Raw genomic sequence first — 26,547 nt, 5'->3', positions numbered from 1 at the left:
TCGTTCACATGAAAACCGTCGAAATGGAGCAAAGAGTTTAACTACGGATACATTTTCCCCAGCCGAACACCTGGGCTTGAATGTTCGATTTCTCACATCATAAGTCAAACAAGATGGCAGCGACCATCTCCAAATCTGACCACTGTGAAAGCACTGAAGCTGTTTGGTCACTTGACGTTCAACAGGCAAAACACAGAGGTGCTTTTAAGAAGCAGTCACAGGAAATGCGATGCGTTTATCACCAAGGCGAGCACCGACAGCATCATTTCCCCAAAATGTGTTTACAAAACCAGTGCTGGTAATTTTCTTTGACATTTTAAAGAATCCAGTGAGAAAGTTGGAAAAGTTGAAGTTGTTTTATGAAGTATGTTTGGATTTTATCTCATTTCCAGCCATTGGCTGCGGTGATACCATGCTTCCACTGACATGAAAAACTCTTCAGAAATCATTCGAAACTAACCAGGGCGTTGAACACCAGCGTGTCATAAGTGTCCTTCTCTGAGGTCTCCATCATGATGCTGAACAGAGCGTCGAGAGTGTCCTGGAGGAACTGCGAATGAAACGGAGATCCATTAACGACGTTTCATTCAAGAAACCATCACACGGCATCTACATCTGAGGCCGAACACAGCATTTTAATAGAACGCGTACAGTTTACTTGAGCCTGATGCATCATTAACGTGTATATTGTGGCTCAAGGGGCTGTAAAGGTCACGCTATCTCTGCATTTCAATGTTGACTCAGAGAAACAAAGTTACACAACAACACGTGCATGGCATATGTCAGATTCTAATTGTCCTCGTTGAAATTCCCTTTATGCATTTCGCTTTTGCACTTTTTACAGACAGCTAATCTCCATGTTTAACTTTGAAACTCCCAAACAAGTATTTGTACTAATTCAAGGAGAAATGAGAGTTGTTTGGAAAGCCTCTTGAGCTTTGTGATCGTGACCTCGATATACGCTTTGCACATGTTGTTGCTGTGCAACTCCGGGTATTTTTCAAATCTTTAAAAAAGGAGGGGGAGAGTGCATAACCTTGAGAGTCATAATGCACCTATTATTGAGAAATAGGTGAGGCCGATAAAAAAAATTAATTCTATGAATGTGAGTGGCCTTACTTTGACAATCTCGCCCCCTTCCACCTCCATGAGCCTCTGCAAAATCTGGTCCAGGTCTTCAGGGTTTGACCTCCAGTTTAACAAGCCAAGTAGATCCACTGAGGGAAAAGACCAGATCAACACATCGTGATGGAAACGAGGAGGAACAGCTCCTGCGGCGTTCCGGCATCAGTTAACATAACTGCATTAAAAGCCTGAAATTTCAATATAAACTGAATTAGATGTGCACCGGGCCACATCAACACATCAGCAAAAAATATTAGCAACACAGATCAGCCTAATTAATTTCAAAGCAATCGGTCGGGGAGGCGGCGATGACGGCACTGCTATGCTATCAATCACAGAATCGGTTTTAATTCTTAAAGATGACTTGTGACGGGACTTTTTTTTTTTTTTTTTTTTTTTTAATTATCAGACAGCCTGAAACAGCGAGAAGAGGAAAAGAGAAGGAAATGAGCTCCCGGGTACCATTCTGGGTGAGTTTGGTGGAGCAGGTGAGCGTGGCGATTTGGAAGCTGTCTTTAGTCACAGGAATCACTCCGGAATGATGAAACTGCTTCCCAGTTTGCTTCTCCTTCTCCTCCACTTCAGACCAGGTTGCTGGCAAGGTGAGATAAACCTTTGCGTCCTCAGCTTTTTTCACATCAACCTATGAAAATCATGAAATGGAGAATGAATCCTGAAGCATATTGATCGATAGAGATCTAATTTCATTTTTATTGATTGAGGCAAGATTCATGTATAATCCATCCGCCCACTGTCAGCTATTCAGGGGAGAATTTTTTTTTTTTTTGTCTAATTAGATTATGGCAATAAACATTCTCCTGCTGATTTTGAAGCTCAGTAAATTGACGTCAACATAGGACAAAAATACGAAAACATCGCTACCACATCGAGCATTGCTACCTTGTAGACGATAAGTTCATGTCTGCCATCTCTTAGTGTGGTGCCATCTCCTCTCATGAGCCGGACGAAGGCCATACCAAAGGGTTTCTCTGATTTGTCCCTGGCTGAGAGATGCACCGGAGCATAAGTCAGGAACAAATTCACTCACCCCAACTGTACGGAGCATGGCGGAAGGGATTACATGCGGGTGTTTGTCACAGAAATGCGGCGCGGGCACTCACAGTCCTGCGAGGATCTGTGTCGAAACATCACCCTCAGGTGGCAGCGGCACACGTCCTCAATGGGAATCGTCACCTTGGAGGGACCAGATGAAAGTTGGGGGAATTAAGGAGTGTGTTAATACAGGATTAGACATCTGAGAAAAGGGAAAAAAAATGCTATCTGCTGGGAGATTTGTATGTAAGACACATACTGCCCTTACCCTCCCTAAAAGATCACTTCATTGTATTAGGTGGAGGCAAATCCAGTCAAATAAAAGCAATTAGAGAACACGAGATACCGTATTTGTCACACAAAGCTCAACCCTTGATATGTGCTTACCTTCACTGTTTCATTCCAACAAGGCTGCTTCACCTGGTAGTAAATAACAGACTTGTACTCTGTTATGCCATCATAGCCGGCCCCGGGAAATACGGCTTTCTGCAGGAGTTGAAGGAAGAAGATTAGTTTGCGTGGCAGGAACAATATCAATTTTCTCGTCGCTATGCATATGTTTTGTCTTTTTTTCCAAACAAACTTTGACAACAAAGTATAATATTTACAACAGCAACATGAGACAGCACCAACACAGTCAGTCATTTAACTGTCAAAAATAATTAGCAATACAAAAAGAAGGCTGGGAGTCGATCCTTTGAGGTGGCCCTGAACTAAACGCAATACAAACGCCGCTGTGCAAAACATGCGCACAAATAAACGATAACATGCTGATGTTTCACCACATTTACAAGGCCAGGTGGGAAGAAAAAAAAGAAAGGTCGGGATAATGTGCGAAATGTGAATGATGCAAACAGGATGCAATTACGTGAAAACAACATAGGTTGTGGAAATCCTAAATGCAGCAAGCAAACATAGATAAATCAATCCCCTTCAGTTCAGGTGATGCGTCGCAGGAATAATCAACATGCTTCTGTTCTGACATCAAATGTATTGCTTGATTCAAATTCAAACTGGCTGCGTTATCACCACGTACAATGAAATTACTCATTTACTGGACTTGATATGTTGACTTTGAGCTTTTTTCCAATTAAATCATGGGTTCAAAATGAATTGCACATCAATCCATTTTTTTTCTGTTTTCATCTACATTTTGCACAACATCCCGACTCTCTATGGATTTTGTCGCTGCAATATTTACCTGACTGCATCGCAGAGCAGCATGAAAATATTTGCAAAAGGACAGTAAGGTACGTGTGATGAAAATGTTCAATTAGAATATTGGTTAAAGGTCTGACATGAAATGTTAATATTGCTTTCCATAAAAGTTCGGCACTTACAGCAGAATGAGAGAAACTCAGTAAATAGATGCTTACCAAGGTAGGTGCATGAATCTTAATTACAAAAGCAGGTTAAAGGACATTTGCTATAATCACTGGCTCTATTTTACCTCCATGGGATTGCCTTCGTCGTCGTGCACACTCAGTATGACCTCCACATTTTTGGGGGTCTTCTTTTTACCACGATCAAACTCTCCCTGTAGCAAGGTTACATAAATATCATTCCTCACGTTTCCTGGAGGAAGGACAGCAGATGATCAGCTGGATGTGCAGAGAATTTATCGGGCCTTCACACGGCTCTCTGAGCAATTAGAATGGGCATGGCCGTGGCATATGTGGAGCAGTGGCCAACAACAAAGACCTTAATCCACCTGGGAGGATGATTTCTGGAAAGCCCATTTTCCTCACGATTGCCGTGCTGCGGTCCACAAAGTGGGAGTAGTCCTTCCTGACTTGTGTGAGATCCCCGGGGAGGAGCTTCAGGGTCACAAACAGCCCTGCCAGCAAAGAAATCCAATGAGGCAGACGCCAAAGGCTACACCTCGCAGGCCTCTCACACCTCGGTTTTTTTTTTCTCAAAACAAAGGGGCCAATTCGGAGCGACCCTACGGAGTCGCAGGGGAGGACGCCATCTGCGAGCACTTGATTTTACCCTGGCCTTTGTGGTTGACCTCCCGCGTGGCGATGACTTTGTTGAAGACGGCCGTGAGTGGCTCGTTCTCTCCGATGACTCGGGAAGGAATGAGCGGTGACATGATGAGCTGCCTCTGACGGATGTAGGTTTCCATAGCTATCCTAGGAGGAGAATATTTGGGAGAGAGTCAAAAAAGCGTCAGCTGCCAGTATCTCTGACAGGTGACAAACAAATGGACAAAAGGAGCTGCAAAGGCAACGTGAAGCGCTCTGGATTTTTTTTTTTCTTGACGGGATGCGCCATTATTCCTCCCAACATGCCACTTACCTCAAGTGACTGCAACACAACACAATAAAACTCGTACTGAGCTGCCGAGTTTCACCAAACCCCAAACTAGTTTTGTGTCTACTTTAACCTGTACTTCTGGGTGGGTTTTTTTCTCAATAGAAATTCTAAAGTCCTGTGAATGTTGCTGATGAATAGCAAAAGGGTCTCACAAATGCAAATTTTGAGCACAAATGAATTTATTTCCATCCCGGTGACCAACATACACAGCAAAAACACCAAAAAACAGTATAATTTCTGGGAATGCTACGAGGCAGACTTACTTTCTGATATATGCACAACATATGCAAAACATTTTTTAGCTCACTGCGACGATCACACTGAATGTTTTATGTGTTGACTGAACAAAAACAGTCGACGATCATAGTAATGGATGTTTACGATGGTTCTTTCTCACGTGTATGCTAAAAATGCACATCTCCCATTGCCTGTGCTGAGGGGGAAAGTCATTACTTTTAGATTTATCTAGTCTTCTCTATAGATAGGAGGTTGATTCAATATTAATGCTTATATTTACTACACCGGAGTGAAAAAAAAATAAAATAAAACCCTCCACCATCAAATATATAGCCTGAAACTTTCTATCTAGTCTCAGGTTATTTGAATTCAGTCTAATTCAAAGCAGATGGGGTTAATCCTGGGCTCTTTGGACCATTGTTACTGAATGTGAATCACGCAGACATCTCAGTGGAACAAATCACTCACACAGAGGGGAATATGCCAAAGTAAACAGAGGAGGGTTGGTCAAAGGCGGAGAGGACGGTAGAAACATTCTGGAGAAAGGTTTCGTCACGTCTGCATAACTCAAGAGTGGCACAAGAAATGCAATAGTTTGACTGCTTTGCCCTGATATTAGTTTATATGTTATTAGTTGCCCTGTTAATTGTATGTGACGTGAGATTTCACCTCACATGTTTTGTGTTACTCTAAACACGTGGAGATAACTGGCTTTCCGTCAGCACTCTTGTTCTGATTTTACTGCTCATCTGGCTGCAGCAAATGTCAGTTTTAAGGACTGGCTTCCTCGTCAGAAATCAAAATAATCGTCGGTGGACTGCTGTGACACATTCCTTTAGACATCTGACAGCCTGGTTCAGCTATATTAAGGGGCTGGTTAAATGATTTGCCTTTTACTTTTTTCACTGCTGTGGAAGCTTCAACAACATTTCAGATGCACTTAAGCAGCTGAAAGAAAAATATTATCAAAAGCCCTGGTGTTATTTTAATCTTTTGTTGGTTTGAAAATTTGTCATGCATGACCTTTTCACTTCTAATTTGCAATTAGTTGATTCATGAGTACCGAAGCCGAAGTTACTCAGCTAATGAAATATAAATTCATTTGTCAAGGTTAGAAAGCTTCATCTTTTCTTTTTCAGGATAACACTTAGTCTTTTTTGTATTGAGAAACGAGAATTACGCTTCAGGACAGATTTGCAAACATCATGTTAGATTAAAAAAAAAAGTGCAAATATTTTCAGTATTTCAAGGAAAGTCATATTTGATATTTGACAAGCAATATTGCAAAGCAAAAATAGCAAAAATCTTGTATCTTGTTAAACCATTATTCTTAAATCGAACGCTGTTCAATAAGTCACAGTCATTTGTTTCACAGTGAGAAGAAAGAAAGAGGCAGAATGTTGGAAATTTGGGTTTAGATGTCAAGAATCAATGGAGATATTTTGGGGTTCTTCCGTCTAGGATTTGTGTGAACGCATCCTCATCCTCATCCTCATCCCCCCCAACTGTGCCGGTGCCATGAGAACACGGCCTTGAAGCCAGGCTTTTAGAAGAGGCAACAGTCAGGACTGCAAAAAGTTTATTTTTTTTATATTTGTCCTTGAAATACATTGTAGGAGAAAGCCGATTTTCACCCTTGAAAGAGATGCGCATGGAAAAAAAGAAAGAAAAGAAAAAACGTAAACCGCATGCATAACTCGAGTCCTGCTCCATTACTCATCCATTTTTCGAGCACAGTTGTGCGCCGTTACAAAACAAGGTTGAGCCGGTTAACGGTGGGAGTGTGACAGCATCAAAAGACTCACTGCTGAAAAGGGATGAAATGCTGTTTGTCCTCATCGTCGGTTTTGCCATGGGCGATATCTGTTATGTCCATCACTGCAATGACAAACACACTGGCAGTCGACTCAGAAATAAACTTTACTTGGTGCATATTCAAATGGCTGTAAGACTTGTGTTTCCAACTCTATCTATAAAACTGTGTTTCCTTCTTATACGGCTGACGCTGAGCCAGGTGTTGGAGCTCACTCACCTGTTGCCTGACACAGCAGACAAGCCAGCACGGTAAGCGGATTGAGGAAAATACCTGCGACTCGCTCCGCTCGCCTCTTTTACCTCAAGTGTTTCCCTGACTGAAAATAATGCGACTTCTGAGTTCAGTGTTCTCTCTCTCTCTCTCCCACTCTCTCTCTCTCTCCGACTCTGGTTTCAGTCCATTTGCTGGAACCCATTTCTCATCAAATCCACTAATCATCTGGCCAAAAACAAAAAGACGGTTGCTAAACCAATTTCCACCGGCTCTCTCGCCAAGGTAGAGCGAAAGCATTTTCTAGGTCAGGAAGCAGGTGTTCCCATTTCGCTCGACACATGGATCCCTCATTTCTACACCCCAGTACAGCCATTCATGGGGCTGTACCTTCAGAGAAGGAATGGCTTCTTCTTTTTTTTGGGGGCGAATTTACTTTTTTATTGTTTCAAGAAATATCAGTAGATTTGTAAAAAAAAAAACAAATAAAGCGAGAGAGAGAGAAAAAGAGAAAAACAAGCTGCTCACCAGCCACACCGAAAGGTCTCCTCAGTCCACCAGTTTGTTTCTTGCCCTCTTTGAGCTCCATGCTGCCCACTCTGATGATTTGGCACACCAGGAAGAGCCGCTGCCTCATCAAGTCACTGCTGCTCAGGTCCTGAGCAAAAACAAAAACATGGTTTTTCAAAGTGTTTCTCGTGGTGAGGTGCAGCAGACACAAAAAGCAGGTCGCAGCCCCTCTCCCTACCCCGTCATTACGCGCATTCACATGGCTAAAGCTGCACGCCAGATGCGAAGCATTACAAGATAAAAGCAGGTAGCAAAAAGCTTCAACAAAATATCCCTCTTTCAAAAAAAAACCCAAAAAAAACTGCTTCTCATGTCTCTGATTCTCTGTCAAGTCAACAGAGTTTTGACTTGTGTACTTGAGGAAAGAAGATATGATTCACAAACCACTTATTATTTTTTTTTTTGGTCCGTGTTGCTCAGTGCAGTGTCATTACACCCACAATCACTAATTCCCGGTGGCACACATGCAGGTTTGACACGGAGACGTGTTTGCACAGAACTGCTGACTGCATCGTTAACATAAACAGCGGCAACATAATGGCGATGCAAATGCATTCAAATTTCCGAGGATGTGCCGTGGATGCCAGCCATTCGGTGCGACTCTCGGAAAATTAGGAGCGATCCACAAGCGAATTGTCTTCTTTGTCACACAGTTCAGGCGGTGTCTTGGGATTGTGGGAATCCGCGGCAGAGGGACTACGACCGGCGGGTTGGGATTCGGTTACCGTGAACAGTGCTGGCAGGTTGTTGAGTTTTTCAATTTCTTTAGGCATCCCCATACTGTCCCAGCGCACCAGGAAGTTCTCACTGCATGAATTTAAATAGGAGTCACAGTTAGAAGAATTGACAAATAAATGCAACTGATTTAAAAAATAAAAAAAAAAAAAAGACATTTCTTGTCTGTTTTGTCAGATGTGTAGAGTCACACACTTTGTTAATGTATTACGGTAAATAGATTTTTCATGTAGCTGTACTTTCCTTGAGTATGATGATAAGCTGAATGATGATCATTACTAAGCTGTAACATGTGGACATGAGCCTACAAGTGTGAATACGACACAATAAAAAAAAACTATTATTGTGTTCTTCACTTCAACTTTTGTAGTTGAGAATCCAGGACCTTTATTTTTAACTCTTTTCAAACGAGTATCTGTACTTCTGCTCCTGTAAATAATGCAAGTACTTTTTTTTCCCCAACTCTGTATTTTGGACAATAATAATACAGGAGTCAATAGAATCCGACCACTGCCCCCTGAGCAGGAGTGGGATCTGTTATCTCGTGGTTAAAGAAGCGAGCTTGTGTTCAGAGGTTCACCAATATGAATCCCCCTGCCCACAAGTTACTACTGTGGCTAACTGAGGACATTCCCTTCACCACTAAATGCTCCCCAGGCACTGCACTGTGGCTGCCAATTGCTCAAAATGCTGATTTTTTTTCTTTCTTTCTGTACATTTCCCATATATGTGAAAAATAAAGCCCTTTCCTTCAACAGATTTGTGTCACAGAATACATTTGGACTTGGCAAAAACAGGTACTCTCTATATATCTGGCCTAACTGGTCCTCTAAAAGCAAGGACAAGCCATCATTAATGGGTTTAGTTACACCAGAAATGTCCCTGCTATTAAGTCTCACTGTGTGCTGGGAAACAAACAAAAAAAAAGGTCTGTTGTTTTTAACTCCTGCTGCATCTGGGGGGGTCAGATAACTGGTTCAGCAGCAGAACAGCACTTTAAGAGCTGCGGCTTATTGACTGTTTTCAGTTTTTGTACCTTCAACACTCATAAAAATGTAGTCAGCTCACCATTTCGATTGTAAAGGTTGTTTTAATCACTTCTATTATTTATGTCGGCACGTTTCATTTTTGTTTTTTGGGGGGCTTTTTTGTTTTAACCAGAGAATAGGTTTGTTTGTTTTCTAGACCAGCAAGCAGAGGAAGCAGCAGCTGAGCAACGCCTGAAACGAGTAGCCTTCCAGCATTAAGAATTAATCTAAAACAGCGGTGAAGCTTCTGCATCAGGGCTGTGCAGAGTTATGTGACAATAACACTCAACCCCCATCCATTAATATTATTACTATTATTACTACTCTTCGTGGCAAATTGTGATTTCAAATTTTTCCCTTCGCAATTTCTGCCAAGGAAATATTTGACAAGCGGCACCTATGAGCAAACAAAGACAGTAGGATACAGACCTACAAACCAATGCAGCAAAGTCTACACAGACAGAGATTTAAAGCTCTTAGATTTCCTTGTTTGATTAGCAGGAATAAGATGAACCAACCTGATGAATTCGGACTGGTCGGGGTCATAGAGGGACATGAGCAGCTCAGCATCTTCTCCGATGTTACACACAAAGTTTTTCAGGTTCATAAGAAGACTGTAGGTGTGCACTGTGCTAAAGAGGGTCTGACATCTCATCTCCATGTTTTGTTGCCGCGTCTGCGGAAAATTGAAAAACGAAGTTCATTTAAAATAGACGAACTGCGAGGATGAAGAAGTGTGCGTTGGTATCGTATCGTATCATTCAGCCGTGCCTTCTCTTCTTGTATCCTGTCATCGACGCTGCGGGAGGCGGTTTCGTGAGCCCGGAACAGACTGACCGTACTGGTCTGGTCTGGGTTGAGAGTGTTTCCAGCTTCATCTCGCACCACCAAGTCCAATCCCAGAATCCTGCACAGCACGTGAGTTCACATACCCAGATAAAACTATACAATGGTGCTTATCACAGACAGAAAGTCAGTGCAGTGCAATGAGAAAAAAGAAAAAAGAAAAATGAAAAAGGATGCATACCGGTTTCCGTAGTCAACCTTTGCTGTGACTTTCTTTTTGAGCTCCACAAGGTCATCCTTGGGCAGCGTTCCCGACACTATCTGAGATCGATATTCGATGAGGCTGTAGGCCATTTGCTGCACACTCCTGAACAGAGTGGCTTTGTTGGCCTGTCAGACAAACACGTTCAGACCTTGTTATAAATAGTTCTATCAGAGGAATGAACAGCAGTGCAACTTTTCAACCGAAAAAAGTGTCAAAGCAGTGACAAACAGAGAGAAACACACAGAGCTGACTCTACTCAGAACAGAGTGACGGATCACGTGAGGGGAATTCGACACGTACCACGTAGAGCTTCTGCCATATCTGTGCCCATTCTCTCAGCGTTGCCCCGAGCTCCTGCACCAGGGGCAAATCTGCAGGAATAATTATTTCCTGCTGGCTACCAGCCGCAAGAAGAGAACAACAAAGACAATGAAACGGCGTCTCATCACGTCATATCACTTGGTCATTTCAATACATGATAAACAGCGTGAGGCCTCTACTTCTCGGCCAAGAAGAGCATTACCGGAGTCTCACTTATGATAATTGCACCTCTATGTTATTGGCAAATGACAAGGCGGAGTTAAAAAAACCAAAAACAAACTAAAAGCAAAGCGGTTTATCATCAAAATGATATGTTTACTGATATATAATCTCACCCTGTTCCCTCTACGGCAGCCTCCTTCAAGTGGATGTAGGAAACTGGGAAAATCCCCTAAAAAAACAACAACAACATTTCGATAACATCAGTGTGTAGGATGAGTTACAGGATGATAAAGCACACCCATTTCCCCTTACCTTCTGTGATTTCTTGCGTAGAGTGTAGCCCCTATACCAGCCTGGGGAGATATAAATTACCCGGGAAAAATGTTATGCCCGCGGGAGGGGTGGTAGACAAGATAGGGGTGGTGTTGGGAGGACAATGTCATTTACATCATTATGCACTGCACAAGTCAGTTCAACAACTCATTTACAGCTCCTGCGTCAGCTCGCTTCAGAGAAGGGAGAGAAGGGATCTGTCGGGGCCTGTCGTGCGCTCAGACTCACTCACCTTCCAATTTCTCAAGTATGTGCACCGTGTCGCCCACCTGAAGACACAGCTCCTGCTCACCGCTGGGGTCATAGTTGTAGATGGCTGGAGAACAGAAACGGAGGTGTCTCGTTACACACGGGCAACGTTCAGAAAAAACAGTTAATGCTCGCAGAAATAAAGAGGGGGAAAAAAGTTTCAGCTGACAGCTTGACTGACGAGTTTTGTTCCTTCTCAAGGTCCAGTGGATTAAGAAAAACCCCAAATCCCTTTTCAATCACTCATTGCACAGAGAGAGCAAGTCTGTTTAAAAAAAAGTTATGGATCACGGCTTCACAATTTCCCGCTGAAAGAGGAAACCCAATTCGCCCTCCTTGTTACAGGAAGCCGGGACACTTGGGCAAAGAGAATTTTGATCTTTTTCATTTATTTCTCATCTGACTGCCATTTATAAAAAGCAAACTGTGCAACTGTGTGACTCAAGCTGCGTAAGCATTTTTGACTACTTCCATGTTGATCGTTCCAGTAAATGGGACTTTTCTGGAGACGGTCTCGTCACTGTCAAAAAATGATGAGAGAGAAATAGAGCAAGTTTCAGGTCCTCCTTTACAGGGTCCCCACATGTTTGATTTGGTATGTAGTTTAACCTGGAAGCCCTTTTTTCAGCAGCCGCGGGTTGAGGGCCTTTCTCAGAGGTACACAGTGTCGACACGATAGCAGTGGGATTCAAACCAGTCAACGTCTGGTTATGAGGCAAAGCTCAAATGCAATGGCATCAAATCCTCTGAGATCATTTTGGGTTTTTTCAGTTGAAGCTCAACTGCAGGTACTGTCCTGACACCGGCGCTATTTTAACAACGTTCCTGGAAGTGATTCTTTTTCCGCTCTAAGCTCGCTGCCGAGGACGTACAAAAGCACACCCCTGCACACAAAACATACATCAACACGCCCCTTTACCGGAGAGAGATTGCAAAAGAGAAACCTTGGCAAACAGCGCCGTAGCAAAGGTCTTTGTCATGACTTGAGGGAGCTGCAATAGTGCGCCGCCGCTCACTCTCGCAGTCAGATAGAGGAGCTATGAGCAGAGCTCTGCCCTGACTTGCATGGTGATAATGCTTGTTGCTGGAGGCCAGATTTCACAGCACGCTTCAACTGGCTCGGCTTATCGCACCTCAGTCTGAATACCAAAACTTGACAAATCGCTGAATGTGACTACCGTTCCTTGTCCATGGCTTCTTCCTTCAGCGACAGATATTTCAAGCGTTCTATAACATGAATTTGCGCAGACAAACACGTCCACGGGGGAAGCGGTTTCCTGTCAAGAGATGTTTTGGTTTTTTTTGCAAAGCCTATGAGCTCACATAGTATCAGGTAAGATCCTTGCCAGCTGAGTAGTCCGGGGACACCGACAGAGGCTAATGTGAAGGACGCCTCGGTGTGAGATCCCTCAACGGGTCATCAAAAGAAAAACAAATACCGGAGTCTATCAGGGATTTGCAGAAACGCCGCAGCATTATTGACGTTTGCTTTCTGTCTCATTCCCTGAAAACACATCAAAACACACAAATGTCAGGCTTTTTTTTATATATATATTTCAAAGGAAGTTCCACACAGACTACAAATCCCCACCGATTACTTATGTAGTCAGAACAATACCTAAAGAAATAAAAACTCCGTCGAGTCATGGCGAGAGTGACAATAGTCCATTCAACAACTCGACACAGTGTTGGGGCCTGGCAACAGCATGGCACCGAGCCAGTGGTCGCAACTCATTTGAGCGTGTTGCGATACCAGACTGTCTAAACTGAAAGCATCAGTCTGAGTTGTGGCAGCGCAGCTCATGAATGCAACCCTGAGACTCGCTAGATTCCTGTTTAACTCCAAATACTGAGCCTGCAGCGACTCTCGTAAAGTCCAATAAGGCTTCATTGACAGGAGTTCAAGCTAATGTGCATAATAATGTTGAATCAGGGCAATCCCGATTCACTTTAAATGATTTACCATGGAAGTGGATTAGCCGACAATTAGAGGAGACTACGGCTGAACAGTCTGAGCGACGGCTGGCAGCTCATCAAAGTTAACACAATACAACAAGAATCTATTGTCCGCATCGCTGACTGGGCGTGAAGGCAAGACATAAAGAAAGTATTCTATGTTGTCGCCATGAGAAAACACAAACAAACCGGGCGAGTGTGCAGGAGGGAAAAAGTAAAAACCATAAAGTTGTGTGAGACACAAAATCTTTAGTATTCAAAGGACGAAGATACAACGGACCGGACACATTTTAGTCTGACAAACAGCATGACAGATCTTCAATCTAACACATGAAAGAAATAAAATGATAAAGCAAGTCATGGTACAAAGTGTGATGCATCAAAGATAACAACCATCATTTGCACTTGAGCAAAGCAAAATCCAGTTTCAGATGTAACCACGCCAAAATAAAATGAATCACACTGAGAAACGGTGGCATTTCAATTCAAATTGAAAGGACAACAACTAATATAGGGAACATTGTTTTCCTCAGGAAGCAACAATTCAATGATGTATGACATAGACCAGGGACAGGTAAACTCAATATCTCTCCGTAAACTCATTTGGTAAAAGTGAGCATATCAAAGTTTGTTTTGGAGCCAATTCTCTGCAGGCAGCAGGCTTCAAAACCCCGAAAGCCTCAAAGGAAAAACCCTTCTGCCTCCCCTCTACTGTCTAGACAGCCTGAAATGATCTGTACCTCTTAAAACTGTGCTCCAGTTAATGCGTCCTTATGGGTTATCCGTAAATCAGGAAGCTAATTCTCAAGTTCAAAGCTAATCATCTAAAAAAAAAAAAAAAAAAAGGATCAAATTAGACATACGTGGTTTGATCTTTAAATTCTGGAGAAAAAAACTTGGTACAACATTTAGCAGCGAGGAAATTACATCTGTCTTATCAAACGCAGGGGGCACATATACTTTTCTCCAGGTTATTAAAGAACTGAAGTAAATAATCCTATATGAAGCTTTAAAAGTCAAAACTGACCAACCATCTGGTCAGTTCATCAAAACTGGGAACAAGGTCGACACTTATGTCCAAGTCTGCAGCTGCAGACACGTTTAAAATTGCAAGATGAGCAAACAGGGAAGCAATAATAATGATCTATTCCGGTGATAACGGTAAGTAACACCCGCAGTGAAAATAGCTATATATAGTTCATCACTGAACTTCCTGTTTATTGTATAATACCAACAAGTAGCAGAAGTGGCTGCAGCACTTGAAAACCTTCCCATCTGGCCGCAGTGGGCACGGCCATAAGTCAGTCTTTATGACTGGAATGACTTGAAGGCAGCTCCCTGAAGAAAACTCAAGGTAATAACAGGAGGAGGTATTGTTGCTCGTGAGCAACTGTGAAGTAATACCACCGCTAAGTCGTGAGGGTACAGCGTGTAAGCTTTAAAAGGTTTATTGTGACGGAACAAATGCTCTAATTATAACTACCTTAATGAAAATTACTGCATTAGAGTTATTGCTGAACCTTCGAATTGTCATGCTTACACTTTAGCTCAGTTAGGGAGCTCATTAAGATGGTTAATTTGCTAAATAAAGACTACTTTAATTGAAAAAAAAAATGTCAAGTGAATGTGCATTCACAGAGCTGTATGTGGAATATCTTTTAATTAGGAGTAAAATGCAGTGAAAAACAGTGTTTGTTTTCATCCCTCAAAGGTTACAATTGGCTTTATTTTAAATCCACCGCTGATTTAGCTCAGTTTTCATAGGCCACCATCGGATTAATACAGGAAGCCCCTGAAAAATACGTTAACCGATGCAGCACAGTCTAAAGATTTTATTTTCTGTCTTCACACACCGACACTGTTTTTGAAAACACAACCCAAGGCAACACGGTCGCCAGGATTGTGTTTGAAGGTCCAAAGACTTTTAATATAAAAGCCACACAGCATCAGTACAACTGGGATCTCTGCTGAGTAAATCACAAAGGACAAGAAAAGAAGACACAAATCTTGTGAAATATGAAAGAAATCAAGCAGCTTTAAAATGTTGAATATTTCTTCTATAGAAAATACACGGACTCTCTTTACAATCGCAATTTTCTTTCAAATAAAGTCCCTGAAAGACCCAGATAACTGACATTCATGTGCACAGAAATCTCACTTTTTCCCCCCATGAGTCAAAAAGAGCGGTGCATCACACCAGAGAACACTGGGGAACATTTTCCTGGTCGGACGCCAGCGAGCAGCTTCCATTCAGATGAATAAAGTGTCATCTTGTAGCCCAGAGTAGGTACCAGATGTGCTTACTGGTGATCTCATAATGATTTCAATTAACAAGACTCACGTAAAACTTTTGGTTTTTTTTTTTTATTTCTTTTGGATTCGCAGTGGATCGGATGTTTGCCGCTTCGCACAGTTTCAGATTCCACTGAAGTTCTGAGTGGTTTTATTGACATATTTTGGCGATAAATCAGAAAGTATCACTAAAAAAATGTAAGTGTTGTAAGGACATTTAAAAAAATTTAATTTAGTAGTGTTTGGGGCAGGGTTATTGACTTTCTGAAACTAAGAGAACCACTTCAAGGGTAGAGAATCCCTGCTACAATTTTCCTGAATAATTAAAGTTTTACATCACATTGTTTGTACGGATCATTATTTTGCCAGCAGGTGCCCACGGGCATCGCATTTGACGTTTTTTTGTTTTCTTTTCCCGACAAAAGACATTTACAATATGTGTAATCCTTGTTTTTTTGGTCCGTTACCCATCTTTTGTTTCTACTTTAGAAATTCTCCTGGTTTATGAGCATCCCATCAGGACAGTGCAGTGACGCACCACTGTTGGAAAACGGCTACCTTTTGGATTCGCAGAAACACTGACTCAATCAAGTAATCGACGTCCAGGTTCAGCGAGGTAAATGTTTTCTGATGAGAAACGCTTCGGAATAAGAACAAAGCCGTTCATCTGCATTCCATTCTTCTGCACGTCGATCCGTCTCACGGCAGCGTACGGACAGGGACCAAGAAGTACTACCAGTCGCCCCGGGGGCCATGTTGAGATTAGAAATTAATAACCGTGGAAGAGTATAGACATTTTCCCTGTGACGCCTCAAGACGTTTCCCACGGAGCAAACACAACGCAGCCTCTGATTGTGTCTCCTTCTCAATAGCAACATCAGTTCTACCTTCTGCCATCGCAGGTATCGTCGCCTTCTTTCTTCTCTCTGAGAACGTTGGTGGGTGTGTGGGGAAGAAAACCTTTGTGAAATGCTGCTATTGTGAATGCGAATCACGGCAATAGTAAATAGTTCTTATGCACATACACAAGTAGACAAATAGATGGACAATAACAACAATGGCGGCCTCCAGAGTGCCATGACCTCCAGTCCATATTCTCCTGGGACTTGGTAGGTTTAGAGTATAGCCTGGAATAAGAATCCAACTTGGTTGTCTGCGCATACAAATGTCCGTGTCTTTGCCATTATTAATGCTTATAGCATATTGTTCTCTGCACGTGTGTGTGTTTTCATTAGAACAACCAACAACATGCACCGACTGGTAGCCTGGCATGCTAACGACATTGTTTTCAGCGTTTCTGCCGTTGCATAACTTTTCTGAAACAAAAACACAGAAATGAAGCGCTTTCACTTGAAACGTGTAAATGGGGCCTGAAATACTGAATGATTATTAATTACACTCAATCTAAGCAGTGACATTTCCACTATTTGAAGCGCTCATATCTCATTTGTGTGTACGAAGAGCATAAATGAAGCGTCAGAGCCCAGGTCAGGCCGACTTCTTCTCTAGGAGAAATAGCAATTCGTAGGCTACTACTACTCATTCATTTCTTTGGTAAATGAAGCTGGATTCCGAGGTTTGAGTGGCACGAAGCATGACATGATGTGAATGGAATATGCTTGAGAGAGAATCTCAAATAAAAAAAAAATGTAAAAAAAAAACAAGATGGTATTTTTCTTTATACAAGTGGATTTGAAAAAGATGTTTCGCAGCTTTCGGTATCACAACAAATTCAAACTCCATCCTGTCATATAGCAAGCATCATCACACTCCTTCAGATATGCAGCCATAACATGCATTAGAACTTGCTTCCGAAATAAAGAAAAGCTGAGAGGCGTCACAAGCATTTAAGCCTCATGACAGCCAATCACACTGCGTTTCCAACACACAGCCAATTACAATGTGCGTCATTCACGGTAGATTTGCTTAGATTGGGTGTGTTATGTTAGCTGCAGCTTATGTAGCCTCAAGCAACATGTGTCAAGCAGAGTTGAAGAGCAGCTACATTCTTTTATCTCCCAAACTTCACTCCAAAGACTCTTTTTTAATTTTTTTATTCTGCAGAGTAGAGCTACCGGTCTCCTCCGACCTGTGACCTCACCTGAGGTTATCTGTAAGACCTGCAGAGCAGCACACACCTTATCTGTCGCCAATTCAACGCTCCAGTGGAGCCTCTCGTACAGTACTTCTCTTAAAGATGCTAAATGAAAAGCTGCTGTATTACTTCATCGCCATGGTTTCACTCAATCACCATTCAAGTGTGTGGCATCTCAAACTGCATATAATTTGAATATTCTTCTTAGCTTACATAATGAAACTGATATTATCACAAAAAAAAAAAAAAAAAACCTTCAATCTCTTCTGTTATCCAAAAATGTAGTTGCCTGTATTACAGCGCAGTCAGGGTTAACTAATCGGATTAAAAATGTAAGCCCGTGTACAAGGTCCGATGGCATTTTAAGGATTAAGTATAGTGTTACTGACTCCTGCTCTGTTTTTGAGGCAAATGCCAGGAGAATGGCTGTCTACACAATCAGGCAGAGCAACAGTTTTGAGAGCCACACTGGGATCTGAAAGGATTAACATAGAGAATGTGTCAAGATCAGCAGAAAGAACAAGGTCAGAATATATATATATATATATATATATTTAAAATAAAGCAAGGAGAGGGCAGGATTGTGCTGCTGAGGCCTACATTCTCACCTGAAATCGAGGACTTAACAATGTTTTCAGGCACAACAGCAGCCAAACACAACAGTTTATTTAAAAACCCAAGATAACGTCGACGAAAGAATCCAGGTTGGAGCTGAGGTATTTCAGTCCCGTGCTCTGATTCAGGAAAACTGCAAGCGAGATGCATTTATGACCTCTGCTGTAAACCAGGAAACAATGTTGGGGAAGGTGTCTGCAGCTTTAAGCAGAGTTTCAGCAGTAAGTCAGATCAGCAATGACCAGCCAAACTGTGCTGGCTGTAAAGTAATTACTGTGAACCTGACTGGGATTTTTTTTTAATTCCGTGCGTGTGTGTTCGTGCACAGACCCAATGCAGTCTACTGTTCTTTTATGCTCATGCTATCAGATAACCCTCCACACCCTCAAGGTAAATCGACACACACACACACACACACACAGGCTGAAGAGCCACACCTTACTGCAGATGCCATATAGACTTGTGAGCAGTGTATCCTACATAACATGGTCATCCGTGGTTAATTGGACTGATAGTGAATGCCTCTTAGTATAAATAGTCTCTCCAGCCTTTTCCTGTGTTTATAGCAGTCGCAGGCTCTTATCTCACTGACAGTCCAGCCACACTGAGGTGACTCCCCTTGTGTGGCTGCAGGAGTCCTTGAGGGGGGGGGGGGGTGCAAAGTACCTCTCAGCCAAATGACGATTCATTTAACTTCACTGTAACTTCCACAATCCCGCTCAGAGAGATTAAGCACAGGAATGACTGGTATGTCCATTCAACTTTCTTTTTTCTTTTCTCTCTCTCTCTCTCTCTCTCTCCCCCTCTCAAGTCCTTTCTTATCAAAACCAAATGAGGAAAACTAAAAGTGTTTCACTGTAGAAGGATGAGGGGAGGAGAGGAAAATGCACTTGAAAACAAGGTGGGGAACAATATTAATACCAGGCGTGGAGCAACAACATCAATAGAATGTGTGGTGCCAAACTTGAGGGAGTCCTTCCTTTCTGTTAGTAGTTGCTGGGAGTTCACTCCGACACTTTTCCAACCAGAAAGAAAAAAGAAAACAACACGCGTAGTTAAAACTGAACACTTACCAACTCCGTACTTCTCTTTCTTAGTGGGAATCCAGCGGGTCATAGTGGGAGGAGGGGAGGGAGGGAGGGAGGGGGGGTGAAAGTGGTCCGGATAAATAAATAATAATAATAATATATACACTTGCTAAAAGGCGGGCGGACGGCGCAACTCCTGCTCGTCCCAAAGTCTACAGTTCCGCCATCATGCCTTGTAAACTGGGAGGGGAGGGGAAAGAAACACGCCTGGGAGAGAGAGAGGGAGAGAGAGAGAGAGAGAGAGAGAGAGAGAGAGAGAGAGAGAGAGAGAGAGAGAGAGAGAGAGAGAGAGAGAGAGAGGCGTGTGACACACGGACTTTCCAAACCAGTCCCTGAACGCACCACAGACGCTCCCCGCCGCGCGCCGCCGCTTCTTCAAGAGTTTTTTTTATTTTTGTTTTTTGTCTCCAGCAAAGGTCCGAGAACATTTCCTGTCCTCAGCCAGTCGATAACTGTAACACCTTCCCATAAATCCACAAATGAGCTGAGAATTGAATTGAGGGGAAATTATAGCGGGACTGAACAATCTCTCATTTTGCGTCAAGGACTCCCAGACAGTGTCTCGGGTTGAGGACAGTTTGACAGTCCAGAGGACAATAATTAATTGAAGCCACAGCTATAAATCAGGGATGAGTCATAAATAAATTATTGCCAGATTATTGTTTTTAATTCAGAATGAGATTGGATTGCGAGCTGCCGTGCTGCTGCACGTGCTGACTGAGTTAACCCATAACAGAGCAAACACTGAAATACTTTTCTGCCCATTTACTCTTTGTTTTTTAATTAATCGTGTCATCGGTCTTCTATACCGTTGTATTCATAAGGTTTCTGGGGCTGATCTCAGGTGAGTGTAGTCAAAGGCAGGTTACACCTGGTCACCAGTCCATCACAGGGCAAAGAGGCCCACACATATCCACACCTATTGCCTTTTTTCTTAATAGAAGCACACACACAACAATGAAAAATACGACTAACCAAGTGTAATAATCCCCAGCCTGGATTTGAACCTGGATGATCTTACTGAGAAGCTAAAACTATACTAACATACACTGTCATGTAATCACAAATAACTGCTTGAGAATGACTTTAAGTTGTGTGTCTATTACACTGGTGTACTGATTCGCTCTCTCTAGAGCAAGAATGTCACCGGTCTGGATTCTGAGGGTGTTTCTGTGTGGAGTTTGCATGTTCTCAGTCTCATTGTGTTCGTGTGGATTTTATTTAGTCTCCTGTGACTTTCCACAGTCCAACAAAACATGCACTCCGGGTTCACTGGCGACTCTAACTGCCCGAAGATGTGAATGTGAGTGTATGTGATGTGTGTTTGGCCGGTGAGGGACTGGCGCCCTGACCAGGATGCACCCTGACTTTGCCAACAGTCAGCTGGGATTGGCTCCAGCACCCTGAGGCTTGAATTTGGCAATATAGAAGATAGTATTTCTTACTGGATTTCCATGAAACCATGAAAATTATTTATGCCACATCCTATACTTCATTGTGTAATGATACACTGTGATATTTGTAAAAATAACAATTGAAAATGAATACATTGAGCATATTTATACATATTGTCAAAATATGCATCATTATATCATCATTAGCATCATTATAATATGATGTGAAAACAGCTCTGTCTTTGCAGAAACATTAATTTAGTTTAGTTTTATTCCAAAATATTATTATTTTTGTTAATTTTATGCTAATCCTTGTAAGAGCAGTTAATCGTGGTGTGGATTACAGGCAGCATTATTTTGAGAAGAGTTTGTAGTATTTCGGCCAACCCTATCAAATATAATCAGTACTCATGAGAGAGGATATCAGAATACCAGAAACTCCTCAGATTATAAATGTAGCCGTAGCTTTCAGTCCACCTCGTGAGCACTCTAAATTCAAACATGAAAATGTATATTCACTGAGATTCAAACAATCACAAGCAAAACTAAAAGAAAGGGTAGGATTGTGTCACTGGATCATATAGGGACGTAAAAGTTTGCCTATTGAAGTGAACATGCCTATAAATTATTTATGTACCAAGACAAAACTGAGAGCAACATAAATAAAATGTAATAAAGTTTATTTAGAAGTAAAGCGGTGTCTTGTAAGCGATACCTTAATGCAGTCGAATAAATATTGAATGGATGCACACAGAGGAGATTGCTTACAGTACAAACATACACACGTCTGTACAGGATAGAGATGAAGCTCACAGATGCTCCGGTTCCCTCCCTGGCCTCCCCGGCCCAGTGAAGTAATTTACAGCTGTTGGCTCTCAGATCTGGTGGCCCACTTAGCCTTTTGTTCTTTTGACCATCATGTGTGTTTGTGTTGTTTCTCTCTCTCTCTCTCTCTCTCTCCCTACCAGCCAAATGGTGCTGTCAATAACATTCAGCAGTCAGATGCTTTTGGGGCTCCTCTCTGAAAGCCAACCTCCCTCTGTATTCTGATGCAGATGCGTTTAAACACAGCTTGTGGTGGATTAGTACGAACACCGCGCAGTCTGATTGGATGTTGTTATTGGAATTTTATTATTTCTGCAAAGCACAGAGCTATTGAACAAATTGGAATTTAATAAATAATGATTATTGAATGCTTACAAATTGTTGTTGATTTGACGCTGGCAGAAAACAGTCATCACGTACACCAGAAAGAATCCTTGCTTTAGTTTTAAGGGTTATATTTTGATTTGTCACATGGTCCTGCAGCAGTCACATAGAAGCACGAGCCTGTATATTTTGGGGGGGAGTTTTCAGTGGGAGATATGCGTTTCCTTTTGGCTGAAAGTTTGACAAATCTTACACAGCTAAAGACCTTAGATACACTTACTGAGCCATCCCGGATGTCGAGTCGCAGAGGCCCATTTTTGCAGCTATATGTGGGATTTCCAAGGTTGTGGCTTGAGCTGTTACACATGATTATTTTGACCTATTTGTGGCTGAGCTGCAGCTGTTTGCCAAGTCTTTTAATTTATTGTAAGAGTCTTGCATATGTGTTCATGCCATTTTCACTTCACATTTACCTCTGCATCTGTGCAAAAAAAAAGAAAAAAAAATCTCTGTTATTCAAGATAAAGAGTTCTTTTGGTCTTTCTGCAGTTAAAAAAAGAATACAATTAAACCTGCAAAAAGGAATGCAACATTGCCACCACCTGACTGATTTGTGCTATTGCATACAATAGGCAGACAGCTCGTGACAGAACCTCAACACTGAGTCACATTCTATTGTGCTCTGGTTTCCTAAACATCGTTATATGTGTCACTTTTATGTAACTATGTAAATGTTTGGAACCAAAATTGTTTAATGTGGAGAGCGGTGTGTGTGTGTGTGTGTGTGTGTGTGTGTGTGTGTGTGTGTGTGTGTGTGTGTGTGTGTGTGTGTGTGTGTGTGTGTGTGTGTGTGTGTGTGTGTGTGTGTGTGTGTGTGTGTGTGTGCGTGCGTGCATGCACCTTTACATTAATGTGTGTGACAGCTTGACAGGTGGAGTTGAACTTGGGAGTTCACCTGGAGTTGAATAGCTCTATAAGCAATTGGACCAGACAGACATGAGCCTTCACAAGAAATCCCCTCAGCTCTTTGCCGCTAATTTAGATCAGGTTGTTTTAGGTCTCCGCAAACCTCCGAGTTAAAGTCCCCGACTGTGTGTAACATTTTAATAATGAGGGTCCATAAAAGGAAAAGAAAAAGCATCTATTATTCCAACGGGGTGCAGATGTGTGGGGTAAATAGAAACAGGTGCACATATGGACACACAGCTACGACAGCTGGGGCATTAAAGAGGGTTTTGCTCTCACTTTCCGCATGAAAGTGACAAAGTAGTCCTGGCGTGAGTGGGCTGCAGTTACTGTGGATTTTTTTTTTTTTTTTTTTTTTTTTCAAAAAGAAGACATGGAGGTACTGTTTTCCTCCTAATACGGGGATATACTGTCTGTTTACTTTGCCTCAGGCCTGCTCAGTGTGTCGCCAAACAGATGAATGAACATCGAGAATGGCAGACAGTTGAAATAATAATAAATATGCTCCCTCTGTGCTGTCCACCTTCGACTGAATTTGATTAGTTCTTGTAGGCATACATGCTTGAATGAATGCCCTTGAGTGTGTGTGTGTGTGTGTGTGTGTGTGTGTGTGTGTGTGTGTGTGTGTGTGTGTGTGTGTGTGTGTGTGTGTGTGTGTGTGTGTGTGTGTGTGTGTGTGTGTGTGTGTGTGTGTGTGTGTGTGGCATGTTTTATTATCATGGGACGCACAAAGATGAAGCACATTGAGCATCCATATGTATGAAATGCACCATATAAATAAAGCTTGACCTGACTTGACTCCCACTCAGCGGCTGGCATTACAGAACTCAGTGAACTGTGAGGACGCCATGAGGGATGACACTGTTTGAGAGACTTCAGAGTGGATGGGTGTTGCAGACATCTAAACACATATTTGTGTAGTTCCTACTGCCTGAGACGTGAGCAGGCCAAAGTCCTAATGGATTTACAGATCTGGTGCCAGAACTGCATCATGCTAGAGGCGAACTGGGCCTGAGCAGCCACCTGGCTGCCTGGCTGCAGCATCAGCAGCAGCATCAGCAACAGCAGCGCTTCCAGGGGAGGTCAATTCACCGTACGTGCACAAGGTCTCCATGTTGTGTAGCAGAGGTGATTTGCAGTTGACTTCAGTTGCGGGCAGACATCTTCAAACCCCTACACTTTTGCAGCACATTAGCTTCTTTGTTTCCTGCCTTTGCTGCATTGTGTCATTACTTTGTCAATAAGCAGGCTCGTGAACAATATCGGAGGCTCTTAACTGCAGGCTAATCAGGAGAAACACAGACGTCACTGAAATCAATAAATAGGCTTCATAGATGTGATCGCAGAATCTCAGTTTGCAGGTACCGCCGGCTCGAGTACATTTTTATCCACACTTCTAATATCTAATTTCCAGGTTGTGTGCCTTGAGGCCCCTCCATTTGTCTCCATCTGACTCAGTGAAGCAGTCTCTGTATCACCATAGTGGGTACATGAGGCCATCTCAAAACTGAACACAGGCTGTATGCACTCCAGGAGAAGCGAGTGTCTATTTTAAGAACACGAGTCTAACTTCTTTAAATGAAATAGTCTCTGTCTGGTGCCTTCCAGACCAGTGTGAAGGTTTTTTCGACCGAGGCTTTTAATTAGGCAGTTCGCTCGGATCAGCAGAGGGAGCTACAGCTCTTATCAAGATCTCCTTTTCTTTGCGGAGACAAAGCGTAGCTGTGCGACTTCTAAAAGGCAGACTGCAGTGTGACCACAGCCACTGTCTGGCCGTGAGCCCGGGAGGACTGCATACACCCGCCCACCATTTAAAATCCATAATCAGACTCACAAGTGCTCTATTCAAGGTGAAATAATATTCTTTGAAAAGACATGGAAAGCAGAAACTTCTTTTTGATCCCATTCGTGGACTACTTCTGAAAAGAACCATATTTTCCTTTTGCATGTGCTTTAAGTTTGAAACCTTAAAGTGTCACATTTATAAAAAAAATGTAAATAGTAAAATACATAAACATACAAAATACAAAAAACATATGTGCTTTAGGCTGCACTAATAATCCAGTCTTGTTTTATAGACATGCACAGTCAGAACAGTCCAGATGAATGTATTACACTTATAATTCAATATGCATTTGTTGTAATGCAGAGCTCATGTTCTTTAACTGTAGAGAGTGTTTTATTACATCTGGAAACACTCTCAAACGTCTCACGGTAGGTTGAAAAGTACTGAATTTGGTATGATCATGAAAAATGTAACAGTTAAACACATTTCTGGAATATCCATTCAGCAGTAGCTTCACAATGCCAAGCCATTTATCGTTTTAACCCGTATATTCTAAGTAAACTGGTTGTTTTCGGTGTCTCCAGCTGTACATTCGCACCTTTATTTTTCATGCAGGAGTTTCAAGTCTTGGAGTTCTCAGTAAGTACCACTGAAGGGCCTCCCTCTGCTCTGATATATGCCCAGAAGAAAGATGGAGTCATAAGATATATATATATACCGGTCAGTTCATAGTCCAAATGTGACACAGCCTTGAACTCAATATCTGAAAGATGAAATGCTATAAAATAGCACAGTCAATCTTTGATATCCTACTGGGATTCTGAGACACACAAATACTCAGACGCAGAGCCATGCAGATCTCCCTTGTCGTGCACGGAATAAGTGGAAAAGCGCCTGAGCGGCCCACTGGTGGTTTTACCGTCTCGCGAGGTGCTTTATATCAGCTTCAGCATTCTGTCTGCAGGATGGGGTCTGTTTTAAAAATCCTGCCAGCACTGCTCTTTTTATCCGAAATGAGAACGTTAAATGCGTCGCTATCTCTTCTGCACGTTGAAAGGTGTGAGTACGGCAAAGCCAATTTCTTTGCAAAGTAGAATCTCTGACAATTAAATTGAGTGCTCCTTTGGACTGGGTCTACTGTAGCAGCTGAGCGAAATAGGAGGAGATAATGTGGTCTCACTCAGGGTGGGGTGAGCCGAGGACAAAGAGGATGGAGAGGGAGCAGGGAAGAAAAAGAGTGCATATAGTTTGGGGCATCGCCTTGCCTTTATACATGCAAGAGCCAGTAGAAGATTTGCCACGTGTTGTAAAAGTACAATTATGTGCTCATGTTAAAATTATAAGATGATTCAGCAATTTCAAAGCGTTCTTCAGGTGCATCAAATACAAACTTTCCTCCTCTCTCTCTCTCTCTCTCTCTCTCTCTCTCTCTCTCTCTCTCTCTCTCTCTCTCGCTCTCTCTCTCTCTGCTTTTAAATCAGAGTGAAAATGGTGTGTGTGTGTGTGTGTGTGTGTGTGTGTGTGTGTGTGTGTGTGTGTGTGTGTGTGTGTGTGTGTGTGTGTGTGTGTGTGTGTGTGTGTGTGTGTGTGTGTGTGTGTGTTGTGTTGTGTTTGAGGTGCACTTAAGTGATAGGGATTGCATCTGTGCAGATGCCTAAAGGAAGCCCCTGGTTCCTCCACCTCGTTGCAGGATAAAAACAGTCTGTCCTCTGTCAAGGTTTAGTGCGGTGAGATATTTGTCCGCTTCTCGTCTCTTCTCCGTTCCTCCAGTCCCACCCCCATCTCTCTCTCTCGCTCTCTTTTTCTCTTTCTCTCCCTAATGAAATAATGAAATTGCTCTCTCATCTCTTCTCCCCCTTGTTCTGCGTGAGTTGACACTTGGCCAGATTCTTTGGTGCAGCAGTCGAGCTGAGTCATAAAGGTTTCAGTCTGCCCAGATTTATGGACAGTGATGTGGATGAGGGTGAGGCTGCAGGAAAAACCACCGGTGTCAGCTC

The 26,547-nt window shown here is 42.5% G+C and overlaps 1 protein-coding gene across 1 annotated transcript in view; it reads right to left on the bottom strand.

Moving 5' to 3' along the window:
* dock5 (dedicator of cytokinesis 5) overlaps positions 1-19,293 on the bottom strand; it is a 39,267-nt gene extending 19,974 nt beyond the window's left edge. Inside the window, exons 1-20 of the mRNA XM_080498852.1 lie at positions 19,241-19,293; positions 11,193-11,276; positions 10,940-10,980; positions 10,801-10,856; positions 10,445-10,541; positions 10,121-10,269; positions 9,865-10,000; positions 9,612-9,769; positions 8,056-8,137; positions 7,289-7,418; positions 6,540-6,612; positions 4,171-4,313; positions 3,890-4,015; positions 3,629-3,753; positions 2,566-2,664; positions 2,247-2,319; positions 2,026-2,129; positions 1,588-1,768; positions 1,120-1,217; positions 461-550 (exon numbers count right to left, since the gene is read on the bottom strand). Coding sequence (XP_080354978.1) covers positions 461-550; positions 1,120-1,217; positions 1,588-1,768; positions 2,026-2,129; positions 2,247-2,319; positions 2,566-2,664; positions 3,629-3,753; positions 3,890-4,015; positions 4,171-4,313; positions 6,540-6,612; positions 7,289-7,418; positions 8,056-8,137; positions 9,612-9,769; positions 9,865-10,000; positions 10,121-10,269; positions 10,445-10,541; positions 10,801-10,856; positions 10,940-10,980; positions 11,193-11,276; positions 19,241-19,283 — 2,088 coding nt within the window. The 5' untranslated portion in view covers positions 19,284-19,293. The remainder of the gene's footprint in view (positions 1-460; positions 551-1,119; positions 1,218-1,587; positions 1,769-2,025; positions 2,130-2,246; positions 2,320-2,565; positions 2,665-3,628; positions 3,754-3,889; positions 4,016-4,170; positions 4,314-6,539; positions 6,613-7,288; positions 7,419-8,055; positions 8,138-9,611; positions 9,770-9,864; positions 10,001-10,120; positions 10,270-10,444; positions 10,542-10,800; positions 10,857-10,939; positions 10,981-11,192; positions 11,277-19,240) is intronic.
* Between the last annotated feature and the right edge of the window lie 7,254 nt (positions 19,294-26,547).

This window comes from Blennius ocellaris, assembly GCF_963422515.1.
Source record: "Blennius ocellaris genome assembly, chromosome: 7".
Classification (NCBI taxonomy): domain Eukaryota; kingdom Metazoa; phylum Chordata; class Actinopteri; order Blenniiformes; family Blenniidae; genus Blennius; species Blennius ocellaris.
This window is presented reverse-complemented; position numbering and strand designations above follow the sequence as displayed.